The 12,147-nt window shown below is 41.3% G+C and overlaps 1 protein-coding gene across 8 annotated transcripts in view; it reads right to left on the bottom strand.

The window, feature by feature from the left end:
• The window catches only part of nfixa (nuclear factor I/Xa), a 130,262-nt gene extending 118,430 nt beyond the window's left edge, over window positions 1-11,832 (bottom strand). For all 8 annotated transcript variants that reach the window (XM_086120095.1, XM_086120102.1, XM_086120103.1 and 5 more), the window contains exon 1: window positions 11,554-11,832. In XM_086120095.1, the coding sequence (XP_085976221.1) occupies window positions 11,554-11,556 (3 nt within the window). In that variant the 5' untranslated portion in view covers window positions 11,557-11,832. The remainder of the gene's footprint in view (window positions 1-11,553) is intronic.
• Window positions 11,833-12,147: the final 315 nt, after the last annotated feature.

The following is a 12,147-nucleotide window of genomic DNA, read 5'->3' as shown; positions in this document are numbered from 1 at the left end:
TGGTTAATTTATGGCTCTTTACACGAACAAGCCTCATGCAGCATGCATTTACCAATTGTCTTCTCACAACTGATGAAAGAAATTGCCAAACAACGTCACAGTGGACCAATGAAACTGTCTGAAATCACGCCCATACCGAATCCTCATACCAGTCATGGTCAATGGTCTCAAACTCCGGTTCTTTTTATTTATTTTTATTTCTAAATTTAAATCACTTTGTAGTCCGGGAATTAATCGGCTGATTAATCGGTGAAGGTTTTTTTTTCTTCTTCCAAATATCAGAATTGGTTTGGGCCTCAATAGGTCCACATTGGTTGCCCCTGAGAAATAATCAGAGTTGTCCTGATCCAATCGCTTGATCAGAAATCAGGGGGGGGATGTATAGTCTACTTAAAAAAATGTATCTGGCTCCAGATGATTTTATTTCGTCAAACCACTTGACAAAGAAAATTTGAGTAAATTCAACACACCATTTCGATGTCTATTGTGTCACAGTGTGAAATTGATTCATTGACTATTTAAGATATTTATTTTCTTCCGACACTAAATGGAATTTCTGATATATATAAATAGATTTAAAATGGGATATTAAATCATAATTAGTTTTCATCATTTTATGCTGCACCGCTGATATGCTATAAAAAGACTGTTTACTCGGATGAAACCACAGCTGCCCTAGATTTAGAGCCAGATAAAATGCTATCATGTTGGGTAAATTTAATGGAATGAAAAAAAAAAATACAACAGAAAAGTTTGGATGCACTCCTTTTTTTTTCTTCTTAACGGATTGCCGATGTATCAGATCAGGCATCGATATCGGCAGATGCACAAAATCAAGTGATCGAGGCTCGGGTGGAAAAAAAAAAGTGGAGTTATAATCCAGATTAAAAAAAAGTTGCTTTTAAAATTGGGTTTCCCGAATTTTGGATTGGGACCGAAAATGGGGTTGATGCTTTTATTGTTCAGGCAGCCCCAGGATTTCTTGTTCAGGCAGCCCCAAGGTAAATATCTTTTTGATTCATGATTGTTGTTTGTCAAGTCATGTCTACTGTGTTGTTTTTCTTTTGTTTTTTAAATCAGTATTTTAGTAGAGTATATGTTATGGTAATACATGTATGCATGCAACCTTTGACCCTGGGAAGAAGCAAATTTCTCATTTGGGTCAAGAGATTTGAAAAGAAAACATGCGGGAACCTTACTCCGAAGTTACTAACATGTTATCTTAATACTACATCGTTGTAGACAATCGTGAATGTTTATTTTCCAGCGAGAGAACAAAGTCCTGACTGACAAACAGCTTGCATAGCATCTCAAGCCAGCCCAGTGTGTAAGCACAGCTCTGTATACATGCATGTGTGCATTCAGCGAGCTTCATTTGTATTCTAATTCAAGCGGGCCAGCAAGACGGGGTTCTGGCAGAGCCCGGTGCTACGAAATGGGCTCTCCTCGCAGTGGTGCCGCTGATTGGATCAAGCTATCCCTCTCCGCTTAGCCAAAGGGAGGCCAAATCCCACAGCCGCTGCGGCGTTCTGTGAAATCCTATTTCATTTCACAACTTTAACGGATAAAAAAAAAAAAAAAAAAAGCAAACAGGCGCTCTTGTGCCAGCCGGGACCCCGTGACACATTTACTCAGCGACAACACGAGCCCACAGAAATTGTTTTAACGGGTACGTACAAAAAATATAATCACCTGTGCACATATTTACATGCGCGCGCAGGCACACGGACGTCCACGTGTGTGCCACTTAAGCAGACGCGCAGACACAAACCCCATAATAAGAGCCAGACGCTGGCAGACCGCACAGCCGCGAGTTGTGGCGAAAACAAAGGCTATTCATACCCTTCGCCTTTGCGGCTGCCTCCATACCCTCCCCCCGACCCCCTCTTGCTGTTTTATTACAGATAATCTGTACTCACAAACCTCCCATTTTTTTGGCAATTGTGTGATTTTCTAATCATCTTTATTAGTGCATAAACATTGCTTACAGGGGCAACACACCGCCCATTGTTCAGGCTGGATAGGCGGGATAGAGGCCTGCTGATAAGACAGGATTGCTCGGCACCGTATTATACGACGGTCGTCTTTCGCCAGGCCACGAGTCCGGTGACACGTCCCATTGGCCGTCCTCATCCATGGCACCTGTGCAGGAGCAGACGCCAGCCAACCGGAGCTCGGCGAATCAGGTGTTTGGGGCGACTCCTGCGATTGGCTCGTCTAGGATGGAGACAAGGTCAGGTGCAGGGGGCGAGCCTCCTCTGATTGGCCGACACGGTGCCCAAAAGAGTGACGTCAACGGCGTCATTGCCATTGGCTGCCGAGGAACCATTTGCATGATTAATACGCGTGTGGTAGGAGGGTGGCACTGGGACAACTGGCTCAGTTGGGAATGTGCAAGGCAACATCCATTTCCAAAGGCGATATAAGGACAAATGTTTTTGGACGCATGGCTAAGTCAATGAAATAATCAATCAGGGATTGATCTCGCTTAGTCCCCCCCGCTGAATCCTAAAAACCCAATTTACAGGGCAGTGGTGAATTTGCTTACGACCCACCTGCAATCGATGAAAATCCCCTATATAGGTAGACCATACTAAAAAAAAAAAAACTTTATGGTTTTGCTCCCTCCTCCCACCAGCAAGCTCCGCTCAACTCATTTTCATTCCAAGGAGTAGTTTGGCCATTTGATTTAGTGAACAACTCTTCAAGAAAAGAAGCTTTCAGATGTACTACCGTATATTGAAGTTTCCTGTCAAACTAAACATAAACAGACTTATGCATCGTGTATTTAAAACGACCACATGGTTTCGTATTATACCAAGGTCTGCTTGCTGAATTCTAACCCAAAATGCAAGACACCTAGGCTAACAAAACTAGCCTAGATGTAGAAGTGCTATAACCCTTTAAGGAACGGATGAATTCAACGCAAACGGAATCGCAACAGTACAGTAGTAGTAGGAGTAGGCTATATTTTTTTCTGGATAAGTTGAGTGTTTAAGAAGCAGTACACGTTGACTGACATATTGTTTCATGAAACATGAAAAGTTCAAGTGATAAAGCCACAGATTTGTTCGAATTATCGCTGTAGTCTGATGTATAATAAACATCTTTAAAAAGTGGTTCATGTAACACTGATTAATGTATTACTTGTGTTAGTTAAATACATAGGAAGAGGACCATGAAAAAATATCACAAATTAAAACGCAACCACAATATGGAGGGAAGGAAAAAAAATGGATTATTTTTCTACATTGTTCAGTCCGCACGGGCATATATTCTTTATCAGATGTGAAAACATGACAAATAAAGCATCTTACTCAGGCGTGGTCACGCTCTTCTTCATTTACAGTATGTTTGCATGAACATATTATACTTCCCCCTGGTGGGCAAGATGCACACACCAGAAGGAGCCATACAGTAAATGTATCATGATACACAAACTGTTTAAATGTTTCCATTCTGTTTAGTTTCGTTATTACCATATGTTCAATAAAGTACAATATGATAGACTACTATTTCCCTGAGGTGAAAAAAAAAACATTTAAAAAAAAGTTAAGTGTGTTTTTTTTATTATTGGAGGACAATGAGTGTGGTAAACTTGGAAGTTAGGGCAATACTGTCTACTGAAAAAAATAATCATGAACTGCGACATAGCAGGGAAACATTCGAGATTTATGAGAAGGGTTTAGGGATGCATGCATGCAATGGTGGATGACAATCATCGACATTTCGAGAACATCAAAGTGGGTGCCAACTCCATATTTCCTTCCATTTTCACTTCCCGTGAGTAGAATGTCACGATACTTTTGACTGCCTTGGCGTAGGAATGGGCATCACCGTCAACGAGTTGGCCCACAACGGATTCGTGAAGCATTTCCGTTGGAAAATACTGCAGCAAATAACAAGGTACTGTATTACGTCATTTATGGTACCTTGACGACATTTCGGCAGATTGCGAGTATATTTTAAAGAGCTCGACGCCGTCGCGATGCGCTAGACTAGCGACCGGAAGTTAGCACGTGTTTGTAGCCCAAATGCGGAAATGATGCATGCATATCGTGCCATTAGTATACAATCCAAGTCCAAGAGAGATTCCACACGCCTGGTAAAGACTGCTTTTTAATGAAACATCATGTCATCTCACTGAAAACACAATCGATGTCTTGCATTCATTTCCTCTCGAGCAAACGGCACGCGGCCATTCGAATGCTCTTTTAAGTCATCCACCAGAGAAACAGGTGTTGATCCCATTGTGAAACAGTGAATAACATGAGACTAATAAATGGGCTAAGCTCGCTACCTGCCACTAGGGAGGCATGAACATATCGACTCCCCTTTGTAGTAACCCCCACCCCCCCTCGAAAAAAAAAACAAAAACCTCCAGGCCCTCAAACGCTCCCTCCCGCAGCGCTGTATAAATTATAAATTGTACTATATATACATATAACATATGCCCGGCCCATATGGCCAGCCCTGAGCAGAAAAATCTCAAAGCCCTCCTTAATTAACATTTTAGAGGGAAGATTCGGAGGCGGGAGATTGAGTCAGTGACCTATTTGGAGTCCGCCATCATCGCCCCATGCAAATGTGTTAATTGAGACACATTTTGCCATTCCACAAATATTCATGGTGATGCAATTTGGGTCTTTTTGCACTTTTTTTTGGTTGTTGTTGTTGGTTTTTTTTTTGTCTCAGCCATCTGATCAATCGTTTTTAAAAGTATAACAAAAGAAGCGCGAAGGTTTTTACGTTATTTCTCGCCAGCCTTCCTCCACTCTGTCGCTACTGTATGTGTTCACCACCATATGGCCAAATTCTTTGGAGGGGACAAAAACTGCTCACACATACACACATATATACACTTGCGCACTCAAGCACACGCCTCCACAGAGCATTGTACGAAGGGCCCCGGTGGTGGAATTTGTTTTCACATGGCTCCATTTGAAAGCGCAAAAATGGCAACGTATCACTGCATCGCGTACTTGATTGGGAACACACACACACCTTCCACCAAGCCATTTGACCACAAGCTGTTTCAATTTGTTTTTATAAGTCTGATTTGTTAGCCTTGAGCATAAATTGTCCATGTTTAAGGTACGGGCTGAAAAACGAAGGATCGGACACACATACAAACACACAAAAAAAAGGGAGTCCGGCCAACCCGTGAGAGATGGCAACCTCTTCAAAGGACACCAGGCGGGCGTGCGGCCGGGTGGGCGGGCGTCACCGGCGATCTGTTCCGCCGAGTGCGGGGTGGGGGGGTTGGGGGAGGTGTATGAAAGGCAGACATGGCTGACGTGTGAGCGCCTGCCAAAGCTACCTCGGGGAAATATGTTGGAAAAATGCTATTTTTCACACCAACGTCTCAAAGGGAGGACGAAGGAGCGGTGGGGGTGGGGGTGAGAAAGAAGATGAGAAACTGATGGGGTTACATTAAAAAATGAGGGATGGATAGATGGATGAGTGGGCCTTAATGATTTCACTCCACTTGAGGGTGTTTGAGGTCATAAGTACAGCCAAGCCTGTTCACACAGCATAGCAACTGAAACAGGCTTTTAAGTAACTTGATTACATCCAAAATATGTTGTGCTTGAATCCTGCTTGCTTTGATGGAATGGCAAAATATATCATGCACATTCCCCGTAAAAAAAAAAAAGAAGAAAAGATGACCGTTTAAGTGTTCATTTGCAACATTTTAATTTCTTAATTTAGCGTATTTATTGTCAAATGGCATTTTTGACAATTTTTTGGGGGGGGGTGGCGGCAATATATACAGTATATCACTTTCCTGGTGTAATGAAGCATTCTCATCGCTCAATATGATCATTTTTGTGGACAAAATATGCATTTGAATGGCTATTCATAGCATTTATTTCTACACGTAACATTTTGAATGTGCAATCTAACATTTTTGTGGTCAAATATTGCATTTAAGTAGTAGTATATATGTATTTGTGGCAAAACATCCAAAATGAAGCATTTTCATTGTTGAATATCGCATTGGAGCCAGATAACATATTTAAGTGTCAATATATAATATTTTCCCTTCTAAAGTTAGCATTTTATTGCCAGATGGCATTTTGCTGCATTTCTGCGGCAATGGGCACTTTCACAGCTAATTCTAACATTTTTATTGCTGAATGTAACATCTTTGAGGCAAAATATTGCAACCAATTATGGCTCAGCTTCAGAAACATAAGGTGAGCCGTGATTGGTAGTAACCGGTGCCCTGAGCAACTCTGTGGTCAATTTCAGTCGACAGAAAGTGGCAAGATGGCCGCCGGCTGAGATTGCGAAAAACGGGTTGATTTTGCTGCCTAAATCCGATTCCACAAATACAACATGAATCAGAATGCAGTGTTTCGACTAGTGAAGGCGGGGCACATACAAAATATGATTGGATGGACGTCCGCGTTGATGCTTCGACTGCGTGATGAGAGTGCTGCTACCAAAATGTATACATTGATTTGCGAACCCAGTTTTTTTTTAATCCATCCATGTCCATTGCAATCACTTTCTAAGTAAAAGTATGCTTTGCTGCTTGATATTACAAAGAGTGCATTATTAGCATGTTGTTTGCGTTTACTTGCTAAGTCAATTTGGGTGGTATGATGACTTTCCCCATGATGGTAACTCATGAATTAACTTGCTTTTCATTGACAAAGAAAAATAGAATATTGATATTATTTAGGGGCTAGTTTTCCTGTTCAATGCAGCACAGGCAACATTGCACTTTCACTTACTTTTGTGTATTAAACAGAGTTTAATACTCATCTATTATCTGCCATGTTTGTACTTCGACTGTAGTATGTAACTGTATTTCAAAATATGAATGGTATTTTTCACTCTAGATGCTGGTATTTTATTCTGTGGTTATGATGAATGGAATACTTTTTTTTTTAATCGGTTTTTGATTGAAACATCAATCAACCCCACTCGGTGGGAAATAGTTACATTATGACAAATTTTTTCGCCATATCACCCAGTCCTATTTTCTAACTTCATTGTATCATGTTTAACAATCACTGGTTGAACCTATATTATTTTGCACTTCAGTTTTGAACAAAAACGGACACTCAAGGATTTGTCCTTTTTTTTTTTTTTACAACAAAGGTATCCTAAATCAGTGTGAGTTTGTATTTGATTTTGAACTCAAACTCTCTATTGCAGAGTCACTGCTCTGCCTTTTGTCAAAAGTAAACGAAAGGTCTTTCTTTAAATTTCTTTGACATTGGTTTCGTAGAAATTTGATATATGAAAAGAACAAGTGGTATCAGTTACTTGGTATCGGTGAGTACTGAAAAGTACTATGTCAGCACTTTCACTGAAGAGTGCTAAAAGAGGACACTGGCAACACAACAAAGGTCAATTTTAGCATACACAGGTACCCAAGCTTATCTCGAAAGCAGATAACATTCCTAGTAAAGTGCGGGGGAAACAAGTTTGCACATATTGTGACACACCTGAACATCAGCTCAGGCTGGCACCCTGCCTGTAAACTATCGTGATCTTGCTCGACAGGCTCGTCCATAACTGCTGCCTTTAGATAATGGCGTGCCAATTGTAACACGGAACGTTCCAGGCTGCAACATTTTCTGCTGCCACACTGCTTGCACTCCACACCACCTCTGTACACTAGATAAACTCGACTTCCAGTGGCCTTACTTCCCAGTGTGGCCGTATCCAGGAACTTTGCGCAGGCCAAACCACACATTTTGGAGGCAAAATGTAACGCGTCCATGGAAAAGGTTGTATTGTTATGCCAAAATGTCGCGTTGATGTGACAAAATATGGTTTTTTTCATGACATAGCGTCCCATCGTGGTGAAATAAAATGTTTTCTGGCAAGACATAGTATTTTAAACACAAAATAGCATTCCTCCATCCATTATCCGATCCGTTTATCCTCACGTGCCGGAGCCTTTTCCAGCCGTCTTTGGGTAGCAAGCGGGGGACACCCTGAAGTGCTTGCCAGCCAATCGCAGGGCACACATAGACGAACAACTATTCACACTCACAATCCCACCTAGGGACAATTTAGAGTCTTCCATTAACCTGCCATGCATGCTTTTGGAGCATGGGAGGAAACCGCAGTACCCAGAGAAGGAAAATAATAGTTTTGTCATAACAAAAATTTGTCACTGAAAAATAAAATGTTTTCAATGCAAAGTGTGGCTGTTTTGTGGAAAAAATATAGCTTTGGCGAGGTAAATTGTAATATTTGTAGGGCCCGAAAAGGGCACAGAAAAAAAACAAAACAACTGATAACCAATTAATCGGTTGATTAATATTTAATGAATAAAATAACTTGTTTTTGGTCCCTTAAGATATGAACTATGGGCAGAACAATTGACTGTTTTGCAGTACTTTGTTCATTCTCAGAACATATGACTCCAGTTCTAAAGGCTTCATAGTGGCTCCCAATTAGTTGTTGAAAAGATTTTAAAATTCTGATAGTGATCAATAAATCACTGAATGGTTTGGGTCTTGAATAGATCAAAGAAATGCTAAATAAACCCTGTAGGGCTCTGAGAGCTGCAGACTTGGGTCGATCAGTGGAGCCCAGAGGTCAAAGTAAACATGGTGAAGCTGCATTTAGCTGTTACGCTGCACAGAAAAGGAATAAGCTGCCAACAGAAGTGAAGTCAGCCCCGAATTTAAATGCTTATAAATCCAAAAGGTTTTTTTTTGTTTTTTTTTTGGAGTGTGTAAAATCTTGCTTTTGAAATTCGGTTGACATAGAACATTTCAGGCAGGTTTTTGCCTCCACGCTGCTTGCATTCCACACCACGTCAAGATAACCCAAATCTTCATTTGCTCCTTTTTTCTCTTAATGCGACCATATCGAGGTGAGGTATTTTACATGAGCCAAACCACACTCACTCATGGCCTCCAAGCGCTTTTAACGATGAGGTTACGGCTGGCACAATCATCCCTTTGTGTCGTCAAGGGTGTTTTTTGTGGTTATCCTTTTTTTTTTTTGCCGAGTTCGGCAACGGGCAGGAAACGCGGAGTGGCGTTACAGCGCACATAGCATGACGGAACAAATCAGCGCATTATATTAAACAGCTCGCAAGGTTACGTCTTAGGTGAAATTACACTCTTTAGAAGCCAATGGAATAATGGAGGTGGTGTGCCCGCTCCTCCCCCCCTACCCCCACTTCACAGGCTGCCAACGTCTTGGCCTCCACTTGACTGAGAAGTTGCTTCTGTACAACCACCGACTGGGAACTGCTAACAACCCAATCAAAACATAACCGCGAGGAGGGATATCTCCGCCGATGACACACGGATGTTTCATGACTCGTTTCAATGAAAGATAATTGGAGGGACGATGTTACAAATCACAAGTTTGGAGAGGCCGTTGTGGTATGTAACACCAGATGGGCACAAAACGTCTTTTGATTCTGAAATCCAACGTTAGTCATCATTCATTCGCGCCTTGGAAAGATTTGAACCCTTTCAGGGACAGCGGTAAATACAGTGGAGAGCTGATTATGTTATCAGGTTACAGGATGCATGAAACAGTTAAAGTGGAACCACCAAACGCTTGTATGATGTCACAGTTGATTTCAGCACAGTCGGTTGGAAACGTTCCGACGACCATAGAACAGAAAATGGAACTTATTGTGACGCAGGAATGCGGGACATGAAACTGTGACCTGGCTATTCAAAACAAAATGCTAAAAATGACCAATAGTCATGAGCAAAAGTAAAATAACTAGAATTTTTTTTTTAAAGTGCAGCTGTCATCAAATTTTTGTTTTTAACAATACTAGCTTGCTTCTGTTTAGACTTGTGTGATGGTTAACAACGCTGAATTACTTACTATTGCTTCTTGTACAGTTAAGAAAATGTTTATCTTGGCAAAAGTTGTACCAATTATTTAGCAGTTATTCCCTGAGGACTAAATACTTAAGAACAGTGTTTCCAACCTTTGTTGACACCAAGGCAACATTTAAAAAAAATCTTACGGCACGCCACCAAACAAAAACATCACACAAAGTATGAAACTGGGAAGTCTTGCCCCTCTTGACATGAACACAAAGCTGGAAAAAAAGCGACTTGAAGGAATCCACACAGGTTAATTTCACTTTCTGCCACCTAGTGGAAGAGCGTTGAATTACCCTGTCTGTCACTGTATGTCGCTGGCATAGAAGAATTGCGGACAAATTACGTGAAATTCTTCAATTTCCCACAGTCAAGGTTGGCCTGGCACTCTGGTGGGAATGTGAAGAAAATGCAGGTTGAACTCAAATGAACTTGAGAAGAGGCCGCTTGGAAAATACAATTTAAAAACTATTTACTAAAGGCCCTTTTATATTAATCATCTCAACAGTCATTTTTGTGTTTTGCTCTATGGTAAACATCCAAAATAGTCATAGCCAACATTTAATGGACGATGTTAGCATTAAATTATAATCCTATGAATCATAAGTGGGATCTTATTGGAACGGTCCACTGCAAATGATGTATATAAGTATATACTTGTAAATAAAAGAATAGAATTAAGACCAAAAATAAATAAAGAAGAGGCCCATGCTTTTGGGCATGCACACACTGAAAATCACAATCAAAATCTTTAAAGTAGTAACCTGCTTGTCATCATTTTCTTTTTCATTTTTTTCTCACCTTTATATCTTCTCGCATGCACTAACTAAACAATTAGCAAAGTGTTTAAAAACCCTGGCAATATTAGACTTGTTTTGAATTGCTGGAGAATTAATAAGTAGTTAAAAAAAAAAAGAAGAATTTTATTCTGGGGGGGCTTGCCTAATTTCCATAGGTCGACATTGGTGCTTTCACATCCTCTTTGGGCTATTAAAGCACTTGTTCAAGGGGGGGGGGGGGGGGGTACAAAGACTCTCTGTGTGCCTCACCTCCCCGCCCCCTGCATGCAGTGGCATATACACAAAGTAAGTGCTCAATGGTACAGATAAAAATAAAATAATAATAAATAAAAATCTTGATAAGAAATTTTAAGAGCTTGACCTGGCATCTCCCCCCCCCCCCCCCTCTCCCTACCCAGTGTTTTCCTCTCTGAATTCTGACTGTAATTTCCCCATTGCGGGACAAATAAAGGATATCTTAATCTTTTTCTGCATCTCTTATGCAAACAAATCGGCCATATCACAAAACAATCACATTTTCAAGTATCATTTTTTTCTAAAGTAGGGGTGAGAAACCCGCGGGCCGTGGGCCACACATGGTTTATTAAATCATTTCATCCGGCCTGCGAGACACTTCTAAAAAGAAACTTAAAAAATCACACTTTTGAATAAAATATTCACTGTGAAATTTTTGTCATAATAATAAACATTTGTCACATTTCTTGCTCTTTTCCCCAAATTTTATGTTGCACTTGGATGAAATAAAAATAACCCCCCCACCCCCCTTTGCATCTAAAAACACACGAGCCAGGTGTGCATCCAAGTAAGCAAAGCGCTCGAACGCAGCCAAACAACGTTTAGCTGAACATTCACTCACACGCGCGCGCACACGCTCGTGTCCATGCAGCCAACAAAGGCAAACTATTGAGTTACACAGCACGTACCATTATAGCGCAGGGAGATCTGCCAACACTCTCAATGCCCCATTTTCCTTTAAAAGTTCAGCTTCCAAAAAAAAAAAAAAAAAAGTGAGAGAGGGAGGAAGACTTGCTCTCTTGCCTGTTGCCGGAAGCCTCCACACACACACTAACACACGTCCACACAAAACAGACCTTCAGACACTCTCTAAAAGTGAGTCCTCACTCCGAGAGGACAGCACACACAAAAAAAAAAAGACGACAAGGGGGAAAAATCTCTTTTGTGATTTCTTTTCGAGGGTTTTCAACGCCGCTCGGCGACGTTGCGAGACGTCCGCGCCAAAAAGTGTCTTCGTGCGTCCTTGTGCGGCCAAACTTGTCCTGCAGATCGCTCCGCTTCTGCGCTCAGCTCGCACTCACAATGTGGAAAAGACAAGTGGGACGGGATGCACAGTAAGTCCGTGCCCCTCTGTGCTCGGTATGTCTATTTAAAAATAATAATAATAATAACGAGAAAAGAGTTGGCTGCTTCGCGCGTCCTGCGCCGGATCTGTTTTAGACTCGCACTACGCTCTCTCTCTCTCTCTTTCCCTCTGTGCGTGTGTGTGTGTGTGTGTGTGT

This window comes from Hippocampus guttulatus, chromosome 9 (genome assembly GCF_054856545.1).
Source record: "Hippocampus guttulatus isolate MCC_2025c chromosome 9, RoL_Hgut_1.0, whole genome shotgun sequence".
Taxonomy (NCBI): Eukaryota; Metazoa; Chordata; class Actinopteri; order Syngnathiformes; family Syngnathidae; genus Hippocampus; species Hippocampus guttulatus.
The sequence above is the reverse complement of the archived record's forward strand: the minus strand, read 5'-3'. Positions and strand labels throughout refer to the sequence as shown.